The sequence below is a fragment of the Exophiala viscosa genome (genome assembly GCF_022695815.1).
Source record: "Exophiala viscosa unplaced genomic scaffold EDD37scaffold_2, whole genome shotgun sequence".
NCBI lineage: Eukaryota > Fungi > Ascomycota > Eurotiomycetes > Chaetothyriales > Herpotrichiellaceae > Exophiala > Exophiala viscosa.
Window position 1 is genome coordinate 1,522,217 of NW_026944354.1, and position 21,644 is coordinate 1,543,860.

The 21,644-nt window shown below is 51.1% G+C and overlaps 10 protein-coding genes across 10 annotated transcripts; 3 read left to right on the top strand and 7 right to left on the bottom strand.

The window, feature by feature from the left end:
- Window positions 1-358: 358 nt before the first annotated feature.
- EDD37DRAFT_250963 (uncharacterized protein) lies at window positions 359-2,530 on the bottom strand. Its single transcript, XM_062810679.1, has 7 exons — window positions 2,322-2,530; window positions 2,041-2,176; window positions 1,697-1,954; window positions 1,615-1,642; window positions 1,320-1,549; window positions 785-1,262; window positions 359-727 (listed from the first exon to the last, which is right to left on the bottom strand). The coding sequence occupies exons 2-7, from the start codon at window positions 2,084-2,086 to the stop codon at window positions 541-543; spliced, it is 1,227 nt and encodes a 408-aa protein (XP_062673005.1). The 5' UTR covers window positions 2,087-2,176; window positions 2,322-2,530; the 3' UTR covers window positions 359-540.
- Window positions 2,531-3,447: 917 nt separating this feature from the next.
- EDD37DRAFT_621422 (uncharacterized protein) lies at window positions 3,448-4,603 on the top strand. Its single transcript, XM_062815999.1, has 2 exons — window positions 3,448-3,970; window positions 4,027-4,603. The coding sequence occupies exons 1-2, from the start codon at window positions 3,717-3,719 to the stop codon at window positions 4,103-4,105; spliced, it is 333 nt and encodes a 110-aa protein (XP_062673006.1). The 5' UTR covers window positions 3,448-3,716; the 3' UTR covers window positions 4,106-4,603.
- A 188-nt stretch (window positions 4,604-4,791) lies between these two features.
- Window positions 4,792-7,136, bottom strand: EDD37DRAFT_251036 (major facilitator superfamily domain-containing protein). Its single transcript, XM_062810682.1, has one exon. It carries the CDS (start codon window positions 6,891-6,893, stop codon window positions 5,025-5,027), a length of 1,869 nt encoding a protein of 622 aa, XP_062673007.1. The 5' UTR covers window positions 6,894-7,136; the 3' UTR covers window positions 4,792-5,024.
- Window positions 7,137-7,818: 682 nt separating this feature from the next.
- Window positions 7,819-10,765, bottom strand: EDD37DRAFT_559809 (Pep3/Vps18/deep orange family-domain-containing protein; the record flags this gene model as incomplete). Its single annotated transcript, XM_062813817.1, has 2 exons — window positions 7,819-10,493; window positions 10,549-10,765. The coding sequence occupies 2 exons, from the start codon at window positions 10,763-10,765 to the stop codon at window positions 7,819-7,821; spliced, it is 2,892 nt and encodes a 963-aa protein (XP_062673008.1).
- A 345-nt stretch (window positions 10,766-11,110) lies between these two features.
- Window positions 11,111-11,712, bottom strand: EDD37DRAFT_251122 (uncharacterized protein). The gene has a single exon (XM_062810684.1). The coding sequence runs from the start codon at window positions 11,591-11,593 to the stop codon at window positions 11,216-11,218; it is 378 nt and encodes a 125-aa protein (XP_062673009.1). The 5' UTR covers window positions 11,594-11,712; the 3' UTR covers window positions 11,111-11,215.
- Window positions 11,713-12,281: 569 nt separating this feature from the next.
- EDD37DRAFT_251041 (uncharacterized protein) lies at window positions 12,282-13,557 on the top strand. The gene is made up of 3 exons (XM_062810683.1): window positions 12,282-12,832; window positions 12,912-13,246; window positions 13,313-13,557. Exons 1-3 carry the CDS (start codon window positions 12,452-12,454, stop codon window positions 13,473-13,475), a joined length of 879 nt encoding a protein of 292 aa, XP_062673010.1. The 5' UTR covers window positions 12,282-12,451; the 3' UTR covers window positions 13,476-13,557.
- A 455-nt stretch (window positions 13,558-14,012) lies between these two features.
- Window positions 14,013-16,280, bottom strand: EDD37DRAFT_251000 (uncharacterized protein). The gene has a single exon (XM_062810680.1). The coding sequence runs from the start codon at window positions 15,907-15,909 to the stop codon at window positions 14,200-14,202; it is 1,710 nt and encodes a 569-aa protein (XP_062673011.1). The 5' UTR covers window positions 15,910-16,280; the 3' UTR covers window positions 14,013-14,199.
- Window positions 16,281-16,640: 360 nt separating this feature from the next.
- Window positions 16,641-18,547, bottom strand: EDD37DRAFT_251019 (protein phosphatase 5). Its single transcript, XM_062810681.1, has 4 exons — window positions 18,112-18,547; window positions 17,017-18,058; window positions 16,840-16,964; window positions 16,641-16,788 (listed from the first exon to the last, which is right to left on the bottom strand). Exons 1-4 carry the CDS (start codon window positions 18,346-18,348, stop codon window positions 16,753-16,755), a joined length of 1,440 nt encoding a protein of 479 aa, XP_062673012.1. The 5' UTR covers window positions 18,349-18,547; the 3' UTR covers window positions 16,641-16,752.
- A 380-nt stretch (window positions 18,548-18,927) lies between these two features.
- Window positions 18,928-19,337, top strand: EDD37DRAFT_646814 (Spt4/RpoE2 zinc finger-domain-containing protein; the record flags this gene model as incomplete). The annotated part of the gene is made up of 2 exons (XM_062817780.1): window positions 18,928-18,990; window positions 19,047-19,337. 2 exons carry the CDS (start codon window positions 18,928-18,930, stop codon window positions 19,335-19,337), a joined length of 354 nt encoding a protein of 117 aa, XP_062673013.1.
- Window positions 19,338-19,763: 426 nt separating this feature from the next.
- EDD37DRAFT_646815 (4-aminobutyrate aminotransferase) lies at window positions 19,764-21,320 on the bottom strand (the record flags this gene model as incomplete). Its single annotated transcript, XM_062817781.1, has 1 exon — window positions 19,764-21,320. The coding sequence occupies one exon, from the start codon at window positions 21,318-21,320 to the stop codon at window positions 19,764-19,766; it is 1,557 nt and encodes a 518-aa protein (XP_062673014.1).
- Between the last annotated feature and the right edge of the window lie 324 nt (window positions 21,321-21,644).

Sequence of the window (21,644 nt, forward strand, 5' to 3'; positions counted from 1 at the left end):
CATAACCCTGCCGGCGTCACCACCTTCTGAAAGGACCGAGAGAGCATCCGTACTTATGGACGTGTGCCAATGGATTCATGGACACATAGATGTTGTCGCTTAGGAGGTTCTTCTGGCCACTACGTGGGTCGCATCGTCCGGAACGTCTTTCCAAACACGCCAAAAGCTCTTCATAACGTGCCACTTTTGCTGAATCTTTTGAGAGTCAAAGCCAGCGCCGTACCGCCTAGAATACAGAAGACCCAGGTCACATCCACTCACATATAGTCTGTCGATTGTTCCATGCTTCTTGATCGTGATGGTCTTTGGACAGCTTGGAGCGCATTCAGAATCGTATGCAGAAGCCGAGTCCGATCTTTCTATCAGGGCACACAGTGCCACAGATAGGGTATCACGTTACCAGCCTCACGAAGAAAAAGTTCTGCAATATTGATGCCACCAATATCTGAACCGGTGCTATGTCTACGATGTCATGATCACAAGAGGCACAATCACTGCTCATACAAACTGGAGCCATCCTGCCAACGCATCAAAAAGGCGTCACTCCCACACTCTGTCCGGATCCAGCATGGTTGTAAGTGGCAGAATGGTCGTGCTGGAAGACTTAGACTTTGAAAGACCACGTCGACGGGCCCAGAACAGCGCCCCCTCCATCAGGAGGATCACAATTATCGAGACAGCTCCTGCACCTGCTGCCTTGCCGTTGGAATCAGCCAAAAGAAAGCCCCTGTTCCACGGTCAGGCATGCGGAAATGGGGTTATAGGAAGGAAAAACCGAGCTTACAACACGCTGTTCAGCATCCCGAACCATATGATGCCTCTCCCGAACAAGATGTGTACGTACGACACCACCGTTCTCCCTTTGAGATTTTTGTAGTTCATGTGATGTCGGTAGCCCAGCATACCTTGGACCAACGTTAGAACAACAACCACGATGCCAATGATCTGGTGCGCAGAGTTAAAGTCGGTCCATTCAACACCAAGAACACTGAAGGCGATCGCGACGCAAAGTCCAATGAGACATGCGACTGAAGTGCAAAGTTGTACAATCCAGTGGATCTTGAAGGACCGAAACACCCTCAGCGAGACAGCACCTAGTGGAAATGCAATGACAAAAGCCACACCGAGCAGGATAGCATGCAGGACGACAAGGTCGTTGATGTATCCGGGTTGTGCTGTCGTGTTGATGTTGAACGTCCCAGTGACCGAGGGCACACTGGCAGCTGTGGCCCGGGCTTTATCCATCTTGGCAAAGAAAACTCCTGGAAACAGTGGAGTTAGTGGCAACAAGATCGACATTCAGAGGGTAGGAACGGCACCATAATGAGAATGTTGCTCGATGTCAGCATTCTGAGAATTTGACCTGACGGGATCCCCAGGGCCAATGGCCCAGATCCATGGTTGTTTAGCGGAGGTTATGTCAATCGAGTTTCCCGAGTATTTGGTGCAGTTGAAGCATTGGACATCGGCTGTCAAACTTGCACCATCGTTGGAGGTCTTTAGGACGCGATACTGAAGTCCATCAAAAGCTTCAGGTGTATTATGGCCACTAAATTGATGGTCAGACTGCTGCTGCAGAGAAACGAGCCGGGGCAAAGAGCAGTTCAGGCATACTGTGCAGTTCGGACGCTCACTGTAGCTTCTGTGACAAATCAGCAACATTTTTCTCTTTCGGCGGACAGCATGACTTGTTTACCATCTGAATCGGTGGAAGGATAGAGGATGAACATCAATGAGCCATCCATCTTGTCGCCCGTGCCAATGGCACCCCAGCCGGCACTCGAGGGCACGGTTAACTGGAACAGCAATTCATTTTGGTCGGAGCCCGTGCCGGAGCCCGTGCCGGAGCCATTACCAGTACTGTTGGTGAATGTTGATAGGGCAACTCCCAGGTGTGACGGTCTATCGTAAAACTGCACGAAATTCCCGGCCGCCAACTGGAGCTGGCAGAGCGCTGTGTTGCGATGGCATGATCAGCAAATTTTTGGGAAGTGTACGCGGAAACATTCAAGAATCTTGCTCAAGTCAAGGAAGACATACTCCAGATGGTGAAGAGAGTCAGGCTTGTGGTTTGAGGAAACATCATGGTAGTTGCAACCAGACTCGAGGTTTGTGGAAATATCAACAGTAGGTACTTTGCAAGTTGGGGGAGATGAGATCTCAAGGAGCAAGAAATCTAGAATCGACGGGACATGAGGAATCAGCAAGCAAAGCATCGAAAATCCTCGTTCCTGCCAGCGGCGTCGAATACAATTGATATACAGAAGTGGCCTAGGCTAGGCCCCATTTATTGCCGTGTGAACGGGCACCGGTCAGCTTACCTATGTAGAAGAATGATCACCCTGGTGCCTCCTCCTATGTGGCGCAAGAACAGGATTGCGTACCACAGTGTTTTCCCAGTCGAGGTCTGCAACAGTTCAACCAATGGTGTAGACAGACAGCCAGTCAGCATCGTGGGGATTGTCACCCAATCCGCATTGCGTCTTTTCAGACAGAGCAAAGTCACTGCCTCCTGCCCGAAACCGATATTGCGAGGACGCCTGTCGCGAGGTGGCTTAAGCAGTGTCACTCCTCTCACCACAGTGGCCGTACGGTTACGATACCTGCCCATTGGCATCCTGGGCGGTCATCATCAACCCTGACACCAATTCCCGCCTGACCAATCACACCGACCCTATTTCCAACCACCACTGCAATTCGAAAAGGAAGACCCCAAAGGGGCGTGAGGCACTCCAGCCAAAACCCCCAAGCATAAACACGATCCACGTCCAGGGTTCAGCGGACAACCGTCACATAAAGACGCGGACATTCCCCTTTTTCAGGCTTCCACCTACGAGTAGCGCGTGCCCGCCCGCAGCACACAGGGCGTGACCGATGTCATTACTGGCAACGCTCCCATCAATTTGATCGCTCTCGCCAGTGGCTTGACACATAATCCAATGGCTGTGTCGGACGCCCCAAATCTCTGCGATGTCTCCAATAAGGTCCTGATCCTATATGAGGAAGGGCAAGTCTTCTTCTGGTGGCAAGGCTGGGATGGATGAATCGCCTGACACCGCATTGTTCTGGCAAATAGACGCGTTCGTCGAGTCTGGGGACAGACAACTTGCCTCGTGACGCTCCCATATCACCCTGTTCAAACCAAGCTCAGATCGCCTCGTTTAGGGCGTTGCTCTGTCGCCACGCGCTTTTGTTGTTGGATTAGGCTCGCGCAAGTTTACATGCCCGTACAAGAAGCCCCAGTGGTCTCCCGCAATTTGGGATCGATCAAAGATTGACCTTTCGGGAGACTTGTAATCAATATTCTGGCCTCATAGATTGAGTGATAAAGGTCGTAAAATGATACTTTCCAGGGGTTTTCGTTGTTGCCGGGCAACGCTTTTCATCCTGGATGACGTCGTCTCTTAAACAACCCTTCTCCAACTCTTCACTTTTACATTCCGCGAACCCTTATTCCAGACGCATTGACCTCGGACCGGCTTTCCAGAACCTTGCGCAACTCACCAACTCACCCCCGGCAACCAGACTGAAAGAACTCAAGTACAGCAGTAGATCAATTCTTTCTCTGCTTTATCCATCACATTCTCACCGACGATTCCAACCAGCCATATACGCCTCGCTCAAGAAGTGCGACGTATCGATTTGAATCGCCAGAGAGGAAAGACTGCCCTTCAATCATCGATCTTTCCCTGAACATTGAGAGTTCTCGCCTCAACATGTCCCCAACTAAATCCTCCACAACAACCTCAGCCCTCACCGAGCGGTCTCCCAACACGGGTTCGCCCACGAAACCTCAATCACCGAAGAAGATGGGCTTGTCCATCGAAGAGAAAGAGATGCCTCGGTTCAGCCACACTGCGCAAAAGTACGCGGTCGGAGAAGCTCAGAACCAGACGTACATTTCGCCGTCAGATGCGATTGCGAGTCCGACCACCAAGAAGTTGAGTGAGATCAAGGGCAAGAGATTCATGTACGTTCCCATGTCCATTTGATTGCGGACCGTAAAGACTGACGAATCCCTTACAGGAGCGCAAAGCCACAAAGAACACTTTTTGCAAAGACCTTGGCCGACAAGTCGCTTAAGATGCAACAACAGCCAAAATGAACCGTATTGGCTAGGCGTACGGAATGAAGCAGCGTTATACGTTGATCAATCCTATTGCTGATCAACAGCGTGGGAGTCTATCATTTTGTTTGGGCTCCAAATGCAATTATGGTGGTGATGATACTTCTCACCACTCCAAAACATGTTACTTGGCGTTTGGATACCTAGGTACCCTGTCTGGCATCGGGTGGTTTTCTTTGTGTTTCATTTTCCATGCAGTATGAAACATGCATAGGCTCTTCTGATTACTGTGCCATGAGTCGCCTTATGGGACTACCGGCCATTTGTTCTGGTTTGCGAGGTACAGAAAGCAAGTGGAACGAGTCTAAGAGTCGAACACAGGTCCCGAGGCTCATTTGGAGGCCGTCTTGGCCTGTCCTATCGAGGAACAGATACCTCTTTTCAGTAGATCGTGGGGAGAATACTATCCTGCCGTCACAAACTTGGTGCATAGATACCCTATCATTGTTTTCAAAGTCATTCCGTCATGCCACAAACGTGAGTTGCTGTGAGCATCTCTCCCGTTCTGTCTTTCAGGTAGGTCGTCGAACTGTTTCAGCATTATGGTTCAATCGACCACATCGATTTCAGTCGGAGAACGCCAACCCTAGTTGCCAGTCATGAGGACATGGGTAAGTTAGTCTGCTTCTCAGATCGCTCAGCATGGATGGACATCCAAGAAGAGAGCCAAGGCAAATGAGCAGTGATGCGTCACTATATGTCTATATGTATTACTCCAAATCCAATTCTAACATAGTCGCTGGCCCCAATTCAGCGAGGTTCGGATGCATGCTTTCCACGCCATCGCCATGCAATGCAAGTTATTAGTACAAACTACCAAGCTGACGTTGTCCTTGCTCATAGCATCGTTTCGCGACACTCAGTAGCCCATTGTATATCGTACACCGCAGCAGGTCACCTATTTCGCCGCAAACCTCGACCTCGCTCTCAACGCTGCGCCGAACTTCCACAGCGTAAAGATACCAATGATACCACCGACCGTCAGACCGGCAAGCAGACTCACACCGGGTCCAACACCGAGGTTATGGAACATCGGTCGAGAGAAGTGAATGGCTCCAGCGGCGACGGACGAGCGCGCGAAATCGTTACCCGCGAACAACGAGGCCGCGTACTGAGGGTACGTTAGGGGGATGTATATGAATATACATTGGAAGAGGATGAAGATCCCGATGGTGAAAATGACGACACCAATAGTCGGCACGATCCAATGGATCTTGGGACTGTTGTTTGCGGTCCAGCCAAAGATGAATAGTCCAATGGGCAACAAGAGACTGGCGAATAAAGCGGGGATGAGTCGTCGTTCAGGCTCGCCCAAACCAATCGTCTTGACTTCCGGCTCGAAGACATACCACAGGTACAAGATGTACGTGGGGATTGCGATCGAGACACCCACGGTGATGCTCAAGAAGATCAACCCTATTTCACCCGCATTCATGCCGTAGCCGTGGGTGGCCTTGCCCGGGTTGCCTGTCGCGTACACGAGCGGGAAGACCTCGAAGAACGAGTAGAAGATGCTGTACATGAGCGCGGTGTACAAGCTGGTGAACAGCACTGCGGGGTCGAGAGCGTTGATCTGTACGGGTCGCCAGAGGTTGCTGACAATGATATGGTTGACGCTCATCTTGGCCTGGTCGATCTCCGATTGAGACTTGAGTTGCTGGTTGCCTGTGGCTTTGCGTAGGCGGTTAGCGCGGCGGAGCAGGATATTCGAGGCGGACGTCTCTGGCAAGAGGAACAGGAGAGAAATGTAGACGGGAGCTGCCAGCCACACTATCTCCCACAGCGACCAGTGCCAGTTCTTGGCAGGGACAGAGAAACCGCTGATAATTGGAGCGAGAGCCGGTCCTGCGGTAGCCCATGCAGCCCATCCCGTCAAGAAATAGGGCATCTTAAGCAGGGAGTAGATATCTCCAATCGAAGCACCTCCTGTGGCGAGACATGGGCTGCCGAAGAAGCCCTGCAGAAATCTCAGAACCACTAGGGCCGGGAAGCTGTTGACCGCGGCAGTCGGGATGGACAGGATAACGAAGATACCCAGAGTGATCATGTATGGCGGGTTTCGTCCGATAATTGGTATTTCGGAGAGTGGTGACCACAGCAGAGGACCAAGTCCGTAGCCCAGCACGTACATCGACAGGCCGAGTGAAGCCACTTGTTCGGAAACACCAAGCTTTTCCATGATATATGGTTCTGAGGGTGTGAAAATGGCAGATCCCATGTATACTGCTAGGGTGTAGAGATAGATTTGCAGAACCACGAGCCCTTTCTTGCCCCGCGACCAGTTTTGAGGGTTCTCAGGATCATCAGTCGTGTACCAGTCGACCAGGATTATGCCGTCGGAGGTGACTTGAGGCTGAATCGGACGACTAGCCTGCTGTTTCAACGTCTCTTGTCGTGTGGCGTTGGTGTAGGCTTGTTCGAGATCGGTGCGGGTGTGGATGTTGCTTAGTTCAGGTCGAGTCATGATCTTGGACAGCGTCCTTTCAGACATTGCAGACATTGATTCACGATCTATTGCTGTTTCGGCTTTGGTGAGGGCATCTTGTCTCAGCGGTCCTGCCGGCCCTGCTGGCATTTCTGCTTCTTTTTCAAGCTCGGGCGACGTAACATCAGGAGTGGTTGCTTGAGATTCGAAACCTTTGGACTCATTTTGGTAGCAACCAGGACATCGAAAGTTTGGGTCTTCTTCAGGATATGCGAGGTATTTATTTCGTGTAACCCATCGGATGAGCTGCCCTACAGGGGCGTCACGAAGGAGAGCAGACATAGTGGTAGGTATGAAGGAAGTCAGTAGAACTGAAATGAGGCAGTAAAGCCGTTGGACGTGTAATGGTTGAGGTGAGCTGCCAGCACGGAACGTGTTTGGAAGATTGTGCAGGATGGAAGTAGCAAGTTGTTTTTGTAAGAGAACAGGCCATGTTAATATATCTGATGGGCTGCAGACCTACCTGTAAGCAAGAGGATAGACACATGCCCGAGTCGTGCCATGGAATTCAAACATGCATTGCTGTAGAATTGTCCGTCGGACGAAGTGGACATTGGCTGTTCGGTGCAATGCATAAACCCGCAACATCTTGGTAAAGGCTGCGGAACTAACGTGGAATACCGTACCCAGTGACAGGGGTGAGACGTGTATCAACCAGGGTCAGAGCTTGAGAGGCGCATAGTTCATTTTCTCCGTAGGCCGGACGAAGGAGTAAGTTGGCGTTCGAAGGTGGTTGAAGTGGCTGACATGAGCGCGAAAAATGACGAATGAGAAACAAAGAAGATCGCGAATTGGCAATGACGAACGCCAAGAGCGAGGCCTCCTGTTTGTCAGCAGCGTTCCCATTGACCGAGATAGACCTCGTATTACTATCTCCTCCTTTTCCACTGCTTATCATCCCCATACTCTCAGATCCTAGAGTTTATGAATTACCCTTGAGAAGGTTTCATCAGTGACGGCCGGCCGACCGACCGCACAAACAAATCCCAAACGTGGTTTAGTTTCCACTTCCAGTCAATGTCGAATGCTGCATTTGGTATATGATTGCTCCAAGCGACCAACTCTGCATATTTAGTCATCTGCGGCCAAGATGAAGCCACTTAGTAATATGCCTAACCCTCGCCAGGTATCGACTTCTCTACTGTGACATTGGTCGAGGTGAATGAGTCAAACCTTAAGTTTGCTTTGTCAACCATACTAGACGCCGCTATATAGCCCATGCTTCGGTGTCGTCGCCGGCATGGACGAATGGTTCGTCGATTTGTTTGATGCCCAGATCTCCACAGAGAACGCACTGCTCAGCCACCAAACCATCCAATTCCTGCACGAGCTTCTGGCGCTGTGGGCCAATACTCAATCCTTGGTTGACCTCGGTTTGTAGGTCCTTGATCCGCTTGCGTTTACTAGACCCACAATTTTCCAGTATTCTCTTGCCCAAACAGTCACTGTGAAAGGCATGTTGACATGGGAACACAAAGAATTGTCGACTCAGGACCGGTAACGTGCAAATCCAGCATCGTTCCCCAGCCTCCACGATGGCATACCGACGGTCCAGTGCCGCTATCTCCGCCTTGATCTGTTCGGCGGTATGTTGCGACAGATCCATTTCCTGCTTGAGGCTGTCAATGTGTCGAGAGTATTCTTCCAAGGCTTCACAGATTTCTTCTTTGAAGTCGTCAATGACCACAAAATCCGGGAACAACGGAATCAGATCTTCAATCTTCAGCAGTTCGCATCGCTTGAGGAAATTGATGGCTTCTTTAATAGACGCAGCCTCTTTGATTTTCTTCTCGGCAATCAGTAACCACAGTTTCTTTCGTAGTCTGTCATTGCCTTCAAGACGATCCGCGACAATGGCTGCCAGATCAATATCATCATGTTGCAGAGCGAGTTCGACTGCTTGCTGGTATTGCCCCATCGCGCTGTAGATGTGCACGCAGGACTGTACTCGATCGTGCTGAATGCAAAGCCTCAGTGCGAAATCTGCGTCATACAACGGAGGAGAAGGCTGGGTTTCGAGGTAGCCCAACAACGCACTTTCTGAGGGAGATTGATGAGAGGCCATGATTGAGATAAGTGCGTTATGCACCGAGGCTGGCACCTCGAAATTGCTCGTCACCACAAAGTTCAAGTACCGGACTGCTTGGTTCTGGGCCAAGGGAACATTGGCTGTTTCGTTATAGGTGAGCAGCGCTGGAATCATTTTTTGTGCATCAATACTGCTTCGTCGCATGAGAATCTCCACAAAGCCAGTCGGTACGTGTGTCATGAGTACGTTGCTGTATCGATAGAATGTCTCCGGATTGCTTTGCTTGTTCAACACGGAAAGTGCTTCATTCCACTTTTCTCGCTGCACCCAGTATGACAGGACGTAGTCATAATCGGTGATGGTATTGGCGAAGAATAAGAGTTCCTCTTCTCGGTCATGGCTTGAGATCACCTCGTACACCGTTTTCGCGTCCAGATCAGATTTGTACTTGGTCACAAAGTCTTGATAGTCAGCCCGGGTTTGGTCCAGATCACGTTTTGCGCCGCCGGCATCGGTATTCTCCAGGAGTTCTGCTTTGGTAGCCACCATGTCGTCCAAGGAGTTCAACTTGGCCATGAATATTTGGATGAGCCATGTCGCAATCATGACCCGTTGCATCGTCGACGACTTCTTGTACACGCCCAACTTTGTCATGAGATACCTTCTCAGCGCGTCTTCCTGTCCGTTGTCGATCAATGACAGGCACACCTCCTCGAAGGCTTTGCTACTTTTGCCCCATACGCTTGCTGCGTCCATGTACTGGCCTTTATTCGAGAGATAGTCGCCCGAGGCGGTCGCAACAGAATCTTTTTGTGTAGATCCTTTGGCATACCGCAAAGCAGCATCGTAGTCTTGGTTCTGGAGCATGATCTTCCAGATGTCTCGTTCTTCATCGGTAGCTGTCACCTCAAATATTTCCTGAGTGGTGAAAAGCCAGTAAGTATTCTTCTTCTGGTCCGAGACTAGCCCAAGAGCACTCTGCCCAGGTTCCAGCACCACTTGGTCATATACGACACTGCCGTCAAGCCGATTGACTGCGACAACTCTACCTTCCGCAAGAGCTAAAACGTGCCATTGCGACAAAATGGTGGATGCAACGGGGTCCTGAATGAGTTTGCGTCCGCCTCTAGCGGACATAGTTTCTGGAAACACTGATCGAGGGTGTAATTTGGTCTCGCTGAAAATCTTGGTTCCGAGATTGGAGGTTGTTGGCGACGTTGAGAGCTTCCCTGTAAGCACGCCTTGAGAATATAGCCAAGCAAAACTTCTTTCAGAGTCGGTCCCCGGATCATCTGATTCTGGCGATACTGAAAAGGACGAGGGTGCGGTGGAGGAAGCACCGGTCGTATCGTACGTGATAGGTGCTTCTTTCGAGAACAGATCGGCATATATCGAGGCGGAGCCTTCTTTTCCTTTTCCACCGGTCTTACCAATCCAATGGCATAGTCTAGAGTGAGATGCCACAATCACTCTTCGTAAGTCCGACTTTCCCTCGATAGTCTCGGCCCAGAGGCCCGTTACTGCGCCATCAGGTATCTTCCAGACATTGGCAGAGTACCTTTCCTCCCTCCGATAGAATTCCGATGCTGGCTCAATGTATATCTCGTACACATTTCCGTCTGTAGCACCGACAAGGATCTCGCGTGTAGAGGCAGTAGGCTGAGAAGGATTCCAAGCAATGGCTTCGATTAATACTCCTTTTAATCTTGACAGAGCTTTCGGCTGTTTTGACTGGCTATGGAGGTAGAAATTCTCTCCCAAGGTGGTGCTGATAATGAGGTGGGATGCGGAGGGGTCGAGGAACATGCGTCGTATGAGGCCGACCTCACTGATCTTCTTTGGAAGGTCGACATCTATCGCGACAAGAAGTCAGTAACCATGAATTGTTGTACCCAGGGTAGTATCTACCGTCGATATCTGAGGGACTTTCTAGGTCTATACGAAGGATCCGACCAGTAGCGAGAGCAAGGATCAGGACATTGTTGGCAACTTGGCCCGCCACGAAATCCGAGGCGATGTTGAACTGCAACTGAACTCGTTCAACATTGAAGATGGGCAGCGTAGTCTCGACGTCGCCTTGAGTGAGGCCACGTGCCACGTATCCTTCGTCAAGATCCAGCGCCATTGCGCGCTGTGGAAAGTGAGTTCAGCGCATCATACTCGGCGAACACACCATGATGCAGACAGTCGCGATGTGAAAACCCAGAAAGTCGACACGCAGCCGTGGTTTGGGTGTCGAGGGACATGCTGCGTCATGGTCACGTGATAAGCTCACAACAATGTGTCTGGCGAGTTTCAATTTTGAAACTGATCCTTTCCTACGCGAATAACGACTTACACCAACATGATGGGTTCGACGGGACATTGTTCGTCAATGGCAATCCCTACGTACATGGTCGTTGTTGACAACTTGATGTACGCGGTAACAAGAACATAAAGACCGCAATGTCGGTTTTTCCTATCATCTCCATGCCTCGCAATTGACTGTTGTTCCATTGCAATAACAGCCAAACCTATGGACTGTACATTCTTCTCCGGCGCGATCCCAGATGGATCCCTTTTGCAGCGAGCAACTTCAGACCTTTTCCAACTTTTCAGCATTGTCCACAAATTCGAGCGCCTCTTCAGCAATTTGGTCGGTCACTCCGGGTACGGTGACATCTGGCAAATATTTGCTGTGGCTTTCGCAGTGAGTGGCTGGCCCATCCATGAACTTGTGAGCTTTCTCAGTAAGGTCGTCATTCAAGCCGGGGCCTGTGCCCTTGACACTTCGCATGAAATTGCGCGCTGCGGTGGCGGCATCGTCAGATATACCACTGCTAGAGCGCCGAATTGTGACAGCCATGAAGTCATGAGCGGATTTGGCAACGTCGTCAGAAATACCGCTGCTAGAACGGCGGTGGTTCGTGTCCGTTGGAACAGCTGATGGTGGTGTACCCTGCTTAGAGGCCATCTGTGTGGTAGGCTGGAACGATTATGTTGTTCTTCACAAGACGATTTTGGCGCGGGAGAGTCAGAAAGGTCCCTCAAAGGTCATGAAGGACATGTCTGAAGTAATGTTGGCAACGACCCATGCCTCGATAGGTCGCGTGCTCCAGGATCGAGGGCGGGGTTCATCACCTGGGGGTTTCGTGTTTGAAAAGGTAATTGAGCAACCTCCTGTCAAAAGTGGAAAATTGATTCGCTGTGACTTACGAGGGGGAAAGAGTGTCATCGCTCGATGAGTTGAAGTCTGGATATGTGTCTTCGCTTTTCCGCAGCGCATATCCGTACTTACAAAATGCGAATGATAAATCTTGTCTGAAGCCAACGCCTAAAAAAGACTTCCTGAATCGTGCCATCGGTTGGACCTGGGTGAGGCCGAGCGCCATTGGCTCCGAATGAAGGACTATCGTGACCCTGACCTAGCATTAGCTACAGCGGAGGCCGAAGTATATTGCTATGCCCTCACATGAGGCAATGTTCTCGATCAGACTCAAGTAAGCAGCCCCGGGAGTTGACCGAGTGCTTGATAAGGTACGATTTCCTCCGAGTCTACCCTTGTTACTACGGCTCCACTTTTGTGACCGAGACGCTTCAGCCTCGTGATACAAACATCGATGCATGGTCCAGTACGATAGCACAGAATAAAAGTCCGATATTTCGGTTTTGCGCTTTCTCGATCCTATTGTACTTGCCCCGGGTTGAGCTGCTGAATCAGCAACTACCAACATCTGCACATCGCCCATATTACGGATATCTCATACCTTTCGAGACCTGACGGACCCGACATAACCGTTCCAGGTACATTAAAATATCCATCCTACCTATTATGGACACGGCACCCTCAAGCGGCGCTCAGACGCCATCTTCCACTGTATCATCAGCCACAAGTGCCACCACCGCTTCCACGACCTCGCAAACAGAGTCGACCAGCACACTTACACGCAAGGTACCACTCGACTTCTTACACTTCCAAGATCTATTCTCTACAACCGGCACGCCATCAAACACTTCAGCACAGTCACCATTGTGGTACATCTTAACGACAGCTGTCCTCCTATCATTCCACAAGGAGAAGCTCGTGGGCGATTTGTGGACATATCTGGCCAGCTGTCTTGAAATCAATGCGAGTGACGATGAACTTCTCGCGACCGCAAGACGAATTCGCGAGGCTTGTCTCAAAGCCAGCACACTTGTTGGCTTCCCCAGGGTGAGTCGTGAGCGCGCTCTTACCCAGATACCTCATTACATCTCCCCACCATCACACTTTCCCAGCTAACGTTCGCAAGGCAATAAATGCCCTCTTCGCCCTCAAGACCGCCATCGACACAACCCACCCTTCAATCTCCACGATCTTCTCATCCGACACATCACTCCGCTCTGACCTGGATGCATCCGCAAAGTACGATCGCGGCATGGCGTTCTTCCGCCAAATCTACCAGAAGCACACTTCGAGAGTGTTGGCTACAATGGACACCACCTCCGGCGGCGACCTAACCCATTTCGCCATCAATTGTATCTACGGCGAACTGCTCAGTGAGCACAGCATCATCAGTGGCCTGGAGACCGGACTCCTTGAATTTATCTGCTGTCTTGCTGACGGGTGCGGACCACAAGCCAAAGGGTGAGTGACGCCCGACTTCATCACCTTGAAATCCCGCATCGGGGCCCGACTGACTCATTGGAATAGTCACTTCTTCGGCTCTTTGAACCTAGGGGCTGGCAACGAAATAATCCGAGCTTCTGTTCAGCTCACCGAAGACTTGGCGCAGCAACTAAAGTTACCATGTCCATGGAAAGAAGAAGACGTGGCTGCTGAGTTCCGATTCCTGGATAAAGTCATGCGACCGTGACAAGGCTCGCACGATCACCGGACTCATAGTCGAGTCAGCGAGCCAGAACGCTCACCGCTGCATATCAACTTCACGGACCCGACAGGATCTGGGCTCCATCTGGTTCCGACGTACGTATCCGAGATGCAAGGTCGGGGTCCGAAATTGCAGCACCAAGGCAAAAAATGTTGGGAAGATTTACGTTCCCGGTGGTAGATTTATACCCGAAAGTCGAGTGGGTCAAGCCGCCCGGAAATGCACGGCCGGCGCGGACGAGGCTGAGGTGCTTCAGGAGATGCAGCCCATCTGGCGTGCAACATATCCATCGCCTTGGATACGCCGACGCAATGCGTCATGTGCTTCGAGACTGATGACGCCAAAATAAGGCTAGGATGTTTTTGTGCGATAGTCCATGACGGGAGGGACGAGGTCTCAAGCGGAAGTCGAGGGCCATGGGCCTCAAAGAAGCCTGCTCACCAGGAATACACAATAATGATAATAATGATATAGACATGTCAGCTCTGGGCACACAACATAGAGATCTAGTTGTCCAGACCGTAGGTACATAGATTCGCTCATGTTTTAACCATCAAAAACACCACCAATACGAGGAAGCCGAGCCAGAACACACCGCGCCTTTTCCATTTTCCATTGGCCGTCGGCGTGGAAGTAAATCGCCATACCATCCTTCGGCTCCCGACGCCCGCTCTGGCGGAATGACCAGGTTGAAGCCCTTCGAGCCCAATCATGCAAAGTACTGTTTGAGGATCTGCTTCTTGTTGACCTTCCCCATAGCATTCCGCTCAATCGCATCCACCACCTTCAAGATCGAAGGAATCTTGTAGGGTGCCATATCCTCCTTCAAAGGTGCGCGGAACGTCTTTAGATCGATCTCGTGTCCCTGATTTCTCAATGTGACGATCGCAGCAACTCGCTGTCCCCACTCCGCATCAGCCACACCAACAACGACAACCTCTCTCACCACATCTCCCAAGACGACATTCCCCAATATCTTCCTCTCCACCTCCAGCGCCGAGATCTTATATCCGCCCGACTTGATGATATCGACGCTTTCACGGCCCTGAATGAAATACGCACCACTCGCATCTCGTTTCGCAACATCCCCAGTCTTGAACCAGCCATCCTGAGTAAACGCTTCAGCCGTAGCCTTAGGCTGGCGGAAGTACTCAGCCAACAAGCTCGGACCCTTGATCTCGATGTTTCCCGAGAGCTCATCACCACTTGTCGTAATGACACCAGAAGTCTCAGGATCCGTCAGCCGCACCTGCACACCAGGCAAAGGCCACCCAACACTCCCATCGATGCGCTTCTCCCTTTCCAATCCACAACTCAAACCCATCCCGATCTCCGTCATGCCGTACCGCTCCAGCAACACGTGGCCCGTGATCTGGTCGAATTTCTGCTTGACTGAAACAGGTAGGGCCGCTGAACCACTGACGACAAGTCGTAGCGCATTGGCACCTTGTCTTGCCGCGGACTCGGAGTCCGTACCGCGGATACTACTGTCAAAATAGTCGATCAGCCTCGAGTATACGGTCGGCACGGCCATGAACATGGTCGAGCCCCTCTCAGTCCATCGGTCCCACACCGTCTTCGCGTCGAATTTGGCGTGCATTTCCACCGTACCGCCAGACAGCAGCGTTGCCGTCAATCCGTTGATAATGCCGTGGATGTGGTGTAATGGTAAAACGTGGATGAGGTGGTCGTTTCGGCCGTATTTCCAGGCCTCGACGAGACATTGTGCTTGGAAAGTGATGGTTTCGTGGGTGGTCACACAGCCCTTAGGCCGGGAGGTTGTGCCGGATGTGTAGATGATGAGTGCTCCTCGCGATAGAGGGAATCCTGTGGTGAATCTAGGTAGGGTTGTTGTGTGGCTTGGTGTCTGGGAGAATGGTGTAATAGTGATTAGAGGTATGGTGGGGGCTTGTTCCCGTAGACCTGCTTCAAGTCTGGAGAATGATGGGTGTAGAATGATTAGAGATGGGTCGGAGTCGGAGATGGTATATTGCAGTTCTGGGAGGGGGTGAGATGTGCATAGAGGAACTGAGATAGCTCCAGCGGCCCAAATCGCCCATTGTATGACCACATAGTCGTACCCTGAGGGCGTCAGGAACGCTACTCTGGGTTCCTCGGTCTGGCTCGAAGGCAGATACTGCTCGATCTGTGCTTTGAATGACGCCACATCGTTCAGCAGCTCTAAATAAGTGAAGCTCTGGTTTCTGGTCCTGTCGATGACAGCGGCTTTCTCAGGCTCTGCTAGAGCATGGGACCTCGCCGCGACGAATAGAGGTAATTCTGGGATCGACACATCGGTCCTAGATATCGACTTGGAGTGAGTCCGGGTGAGTGTCTGGGGAGCTTCATTTGTGGACTGGTAGTCGGCTGGGAGCGACCATCTGGCGTGGCGCGGGACGAGAGGTGCTTCTGTGGCCATGGCGGTCGATGACTCTGGTTGAAATAGCTGTTGAAGACCTAGGTAGTATTGTGAAAAGAGGCTTTGTCACGTTTGTGACGAGGCCAAAACGTGCGGACGCCATTGTTATAGTTTGTTTACAAACTCCGGTGAAACTGGTGGGATGCTAAATTAGGGATACCTCGCCCCAACAAGGCTTACAGTCCGCGGTAAATAGCCTGTAGATCACGTCAAGACCAATGCCGGAGCGTACAAAAAGTCTTTGACAGTAGGTCGAGATGATGCCGTGTGTCGGGCGTTTTCGGTAGGAAAAGAATTGCCGAGGGAATAACGGAGTATATCCATCGTGAGATTGCAAGGCTGCGCAAGGCTGGCCCCCTGTTAATTTCTATAATAGTCAAACATACGCAAGAAGCTCATACAGGTTATACGTAGGTTCCAATTGTCAATGCACCAATCCATAGGCAGGCAAAGGGGGAAATTTGATCGCTGCTACACATTCAGCCTGCCCAATACTTGGAGGAGAGTGCGAAGTCATTCTTTGATCTAGCCTCGTCGGCCATTCCAGCACATGGCTGATCTCACGTACACATGTACCTAGGTATGGTTCGTTGATTCTGGATCGCCTTGATGCTTGCATTCTCAGTTACAGAATTTAGACATTAGACACCCAATGCTGTATGTGACGAGTTCTGCGGTATATCGAATCGCCATGAAGCCTAGTACTTTGACAAGTCTAGTTAGATCGACAGTCCGCCATGTTCCCCCATAGCAATCCAACACCATCGCTTCATGTAGCTAATCATTCTCCAATCATGTCGGCTGTGGTTGAGTACATTGAGGTTCTCCGTGAGTATTCCCTCATCACATCATTGACATTAACGAATTTTGTGCGTAAGCCTGGTGGTCATGTCAGCGATGTTGTTATCTCGATCCGTTCTGCCGACTTACCATAGGCTTAATATCAGGGTGTGGCACTGCCTCAAATTGATGGTATTCGAGTTTCAACTCTGGCCCAATGTTGATGTATGCGCCCTTGTTTTCGGTACTGTCGCAGTATTTTGGTGCTGAGAATACTGAAGAACATGTTAGTCACTTCTAGCCAAGAGGTATTCTTGATCAACTCACCAGTAATGCATTTGCCGTCATGCTCCACTTCATAACCATCCATTCTCACCTCGTGACTTCGGATAACAGCTTCCAGTCCATTGTTGTCGCAGAACCTCTTAGTTACATCTGGTCCAAATTGCAAACCAACTCCTCGTTTACTGGGTCCTCTTCCAGGTTGTGTTTGGGGATCGGTCCAGAGCATCTCCATCATCAACCCTTGCTGACCTGGTTGACGTTGACTGTGTCTGTCGAGTTTGCGAATATCATCGAGAGTGATTTTGTCGTCCGAGAATAAGCCGCCGTGCAAAGTAAGATACTTTTTTCCAACAAGCGTTGCCAAAGGCAGTGCCGAAAACGACTCGGAAAACAGCTTGAAGGTCTTCTCGTTGTACTTGGCCTTGCATTCTCCTTCGAAACCGTAAACTCGGTTCATGTCATCAGTCTCGTGATTGCCTCGGTTGAGGAAGAAATATGACGGTCGTAACCACTTGTAGGCGTACAACAGCAGCGCAATTTCACACGACCACGAGCCGCGATCGACGAAGTCCCCGTTGAACAGATATCCGTGCTTTTCGGTGGGATATCCATTGAGTCGGAAGATTTCCAGCAAGTCGAAGTACTGTCCATGTGTATCACCACATACTGTCAACTTCTTGTCTGATGCAACATCCACGTCCACCATAGTCGGCTCGTTGTACACAATATCCCTTACTGCTTTGATGATCTGGAACACATATTTCTTGTGTATCGTCTTTCCGTTCTTGAACCGTTCTATCATATCATCAATGAACTCTTGCGTCATCTCATCTTTTAACCGTACACCATCATATGTATCTTCGACCTGCATCGAGTCTATGTCAAGACCTTCGAATGCCGAGGGAGGTTCTGCAACTTCGATCGCCTTGAGGAACTGTATCTTCTTGACCATCTTTTCACATTCTGCCAATTTCAATTTTGCGTCCCTGTTGTTCGGTTCTTTCCTGACGACTGTTTTGAAGTCTCGTAGGGCATTTTGAGAATTCAGAATCGCAGTGTTTGCAATCGCACGTCTCCAGTACGCCTGCAAATTAAGTGTCAGAGCATGTATCCAGAAAGGCCAGTAGCTACACCTACCTTGATAAAGTCCTTGTCGAGTTCGATGGCCTTGCTGGCGTCTGCGATGGCGTAGCCATAGGCCTCAAGCTTGATGTTGGCCTGGGCTCGATTGGAAAAGAAAGTCGGGTCAGCATCGTATTTCTCTATTGCTTTTGTGTAGAAGTCGATCGCAGCCGGCCAGTCATGGTGAGCAAATGCTTCGTTGCCCTTGACCTTGAGGGCTGTTGCCGCAGCCCGGTCTTCAGTTGAAGTCATGGCCTAATGGAGGCGACTGGAGATCCACCAGAGGATATGTGAGGAGATGTTATGCACACAAGAAGTACGAGGTGTGCTATCGAGACATTCCGAAGCTCTTTAGAAAACAAAATGAGGTGAGTTGGTCGAGTGTTCACTTGCCTTAGTTGCTTTTTGCCGCCGAAAGTTCTCGACTTTAGGGACCACTTTTCGAGTGTGGGAGGCTCTGTTGTGTGGCCTGTGAGCCTGGAGGGCACCACGCCCGCCTATGACTTCCGCCTGTTGGAAGCTGGCAACGCCTAAAGTCCCGGGGCGGATCTCACGCTAACGCAGATCTTCCGAAACCTTAATTGTCGCATTTTGCCCAGATGCCAGAACACGAACCACTACCACTCCTCAATTCGACTGCGCTCTCCTCTCTGTGTCACCTTGCAGCATCGCATCCGACTCCATCGTCGTTACCTCTGCCTTCAGACGCTGATTGATCCTGAGACACATCTAGACCCAGCAAATCCACTTCTGTCGAACTCTTTCTGCGTCCTGGTATCGAGCTTCCTTTCTTCAAACTTCTACTCGTATCTTTCAACCTCATCAGGTATCATGGCCAATCGATCAGGTCGCACCCGAGCCTGCATGGTCTGTTCCATCGTCCAGACTGGCAACGTACGTCTCTTTGTGGCTCCGCGCAATAACTTACGCTGTCAACTAACATTGAACAGGACTTTTTGCGAAATGGCTGTCCTAATTGCGAAGAGATTCTCGCCCTCAAAAACTCCCAAGACGCGATCCAAGAATGCACGTCACAAGTTTTCGAAGGCATGGTCACTCTAGCAGACCCCAAAACATCCTGGGTGGCCAAATGGCAAAGATTGTCAAATTACGTGCCAGGAATATATGCAGTCAAGGTTGTTGGTCAATTGCCGCAAGAGATCATTGATGGTATGGAAGATCAGGGAATTAGATACGTCCCCAGAGACGGTACATCCATCGAGGACGAAGCTGCAGCATAGGGTGGCAGACGCGATTCTCCGGCCAAAAAGGATCGAAAGCGGAATTCACGCGATATGAAAAGGAAATGAGCCAGCGCAGATGGTCTTTCGCAAAGGCCCGACTCACGTTCAGAAGGAAAACGCAGAGTTTTCAATGGCTGAAGCGTCCAATAAATGCTCCCATGGCAACCGAACATATTACTTCACAATCTGCTCCAGAGTGATGACAACGAGGTCGAAAGGGGTATTGGCATTGCCCACAGACACCTGGGAATACATCTTTACCACAGCGATTACCGCTGCATTCAGCCATCAGATCGGCCCGCGCATGGCCATGCAATATTCACCATTGGAAAAACTGCTACTTTTTGGAAATCATATTTACGCCCAACCATCTCCAGGCCGCAGCAAGCACACTGCATCCAGTCCCACCAAAAGTACCATCACCTACAAAGACTTGGCCAATTTCTCGAGCGCATCGAGCAGGATATCAGCATGATGTTTCTGGAAGATCAGCATGGGCCGTAGTCGGACTGCAGAGGCACCACTGCCACCAATGTTGATTCCCAAAGTCTTGGCCTTGAGCAAGAACTCATCGCGCTTGGGGTTGTCAAAGGCAATGAAGGTTCCTTGACCTTTGCCTCGGAGGTTCTGGAATTGTCCAGGATATTTCGTGGACAGGCTCTCAATCCCCTGGAAGAGATAGTCACCCACAGCAGCTGTGTTTTCGACCAAGTTCAATCTCTCAATTTCGCTGATGATTGCACGGAAGAGAAGGGCGCGAGCTGGATCGCCCATCCATGTGTTGAACTGGCGGTATGGCTTGTTGGGCCGGAGCTCAGGGTTGCCGAAGTAGTAACCGGCTGTTTGTGCCTTCTTGGAGAATGTGACCATGTCGGGAGGATCCTGCAAGTTCCAGTGGTCGTGGGCCCAGAATTTACCGGTTGCACCGACGCCAGTTTGGACCTCATCAACGATCAAGAGGACGTTGTTGCGACGGGTGATCTCGCGCAGACCCTGGAAAAAGGCTGGACTGGCATGGTTGTCACCACCCTCGGATTGGATAGGCTCAATAACAACGGCTGCCACGGGGTTGTGGTAGTTTTTAATGATATTCTCTGCTTCCTCCAGACATCTCTTCTCCTCTGCCTCGTTCTCCTTGACATGTTCTTCAAGTGGGTACTTGAGGGCTGGGAAAGGCGCTTGAGGCCAGTCAAATGCCGGAATGTCGATCTTGTGGATGGGCTTGCTGCGGGTGGTGGACAGCGACCCGAACAGACGGCCGTGGAAGCCGGTGCGGAATGACATGATAGACATGTCGGGCGAGCCGGGCTTCTGGTTGTTCATGGTGCTGGAAATGTCCTCCTCGCTGAAGTCCACGTTCGGTCCACCACGCTCTTGCTGGCGCTTCCACATGAACGCGGCTTTGTATGCGGTTTCGTTGGCGTCGGAGCCCGACATGCCTGTGAACACCTGGTTCATGCCCTTGGGGGCTACCCTCAGAATACCTGACTCCAAGATGGCCGCCCAGTCGTGCGATGGGAAGTTGCCTAGCGCGGGGCGGTTGATCAGCGCCGACACCATCTCGGGAGATGTAGCGGCTAGGACGAGCGCCGGGTTGCTGTAGCCCACGGGGATGGAGGCGATTTGCGCGTAGACGTCGAGCAGCACGTTGCCGTCTAGATCGGCTATGTAGTTGCCGTAGCTCTGTTGGTAATTTGCCATCATGTTCAGACTGCGCGTGTCGAAGACCTTGTGGAGCTCGGCAATGGCTTTTTGGCTCTTGGGCCCTGGGATCTTCGTGACGACTTGAGGACCGACGGGCTCATCGGGGAAGAAGGATTCGCTGGGCGGTGAGGATTCGAAAGCCTGCGCTGCTGCGGCGCCTTGTTGGCGGCTTTCGGTGGAGGATGCCAGGGTTCGGATCGCAGTGTGTCTGAAGGAGCGTGCCGGTGCATGGCGTGTGAGCGTGCGCAGCCCGCTGGAGGCACGGAGTGTGTTCATCTCGTCTTGCTTTTTGGACGGATCGTATCTTATCTCAGAGGAGTGCGGGGAGGGAGCGTATAGAGTGTATGTGCTTTGTAGAGGTGTGGGCCACGCGGCGGCAGCAACAGTAGGGAAAGGACAGCTGGGCGGGACGTCACTGCACTGTACGTGTCCTTGGGGCTTCAACAAAAAGAAAGAAAGCTTCAGACTCATATACTACCCTTACGAGTCAAAAAGTCGCATGTGTTAACGCAGTGGCAGGGCGCGAGTCCATAAGAAAATGCGGAGAGGGTCCGAGCGATTGGCACGCCGGATATGGGCGCAAAAGGCTTCTGCCAACCA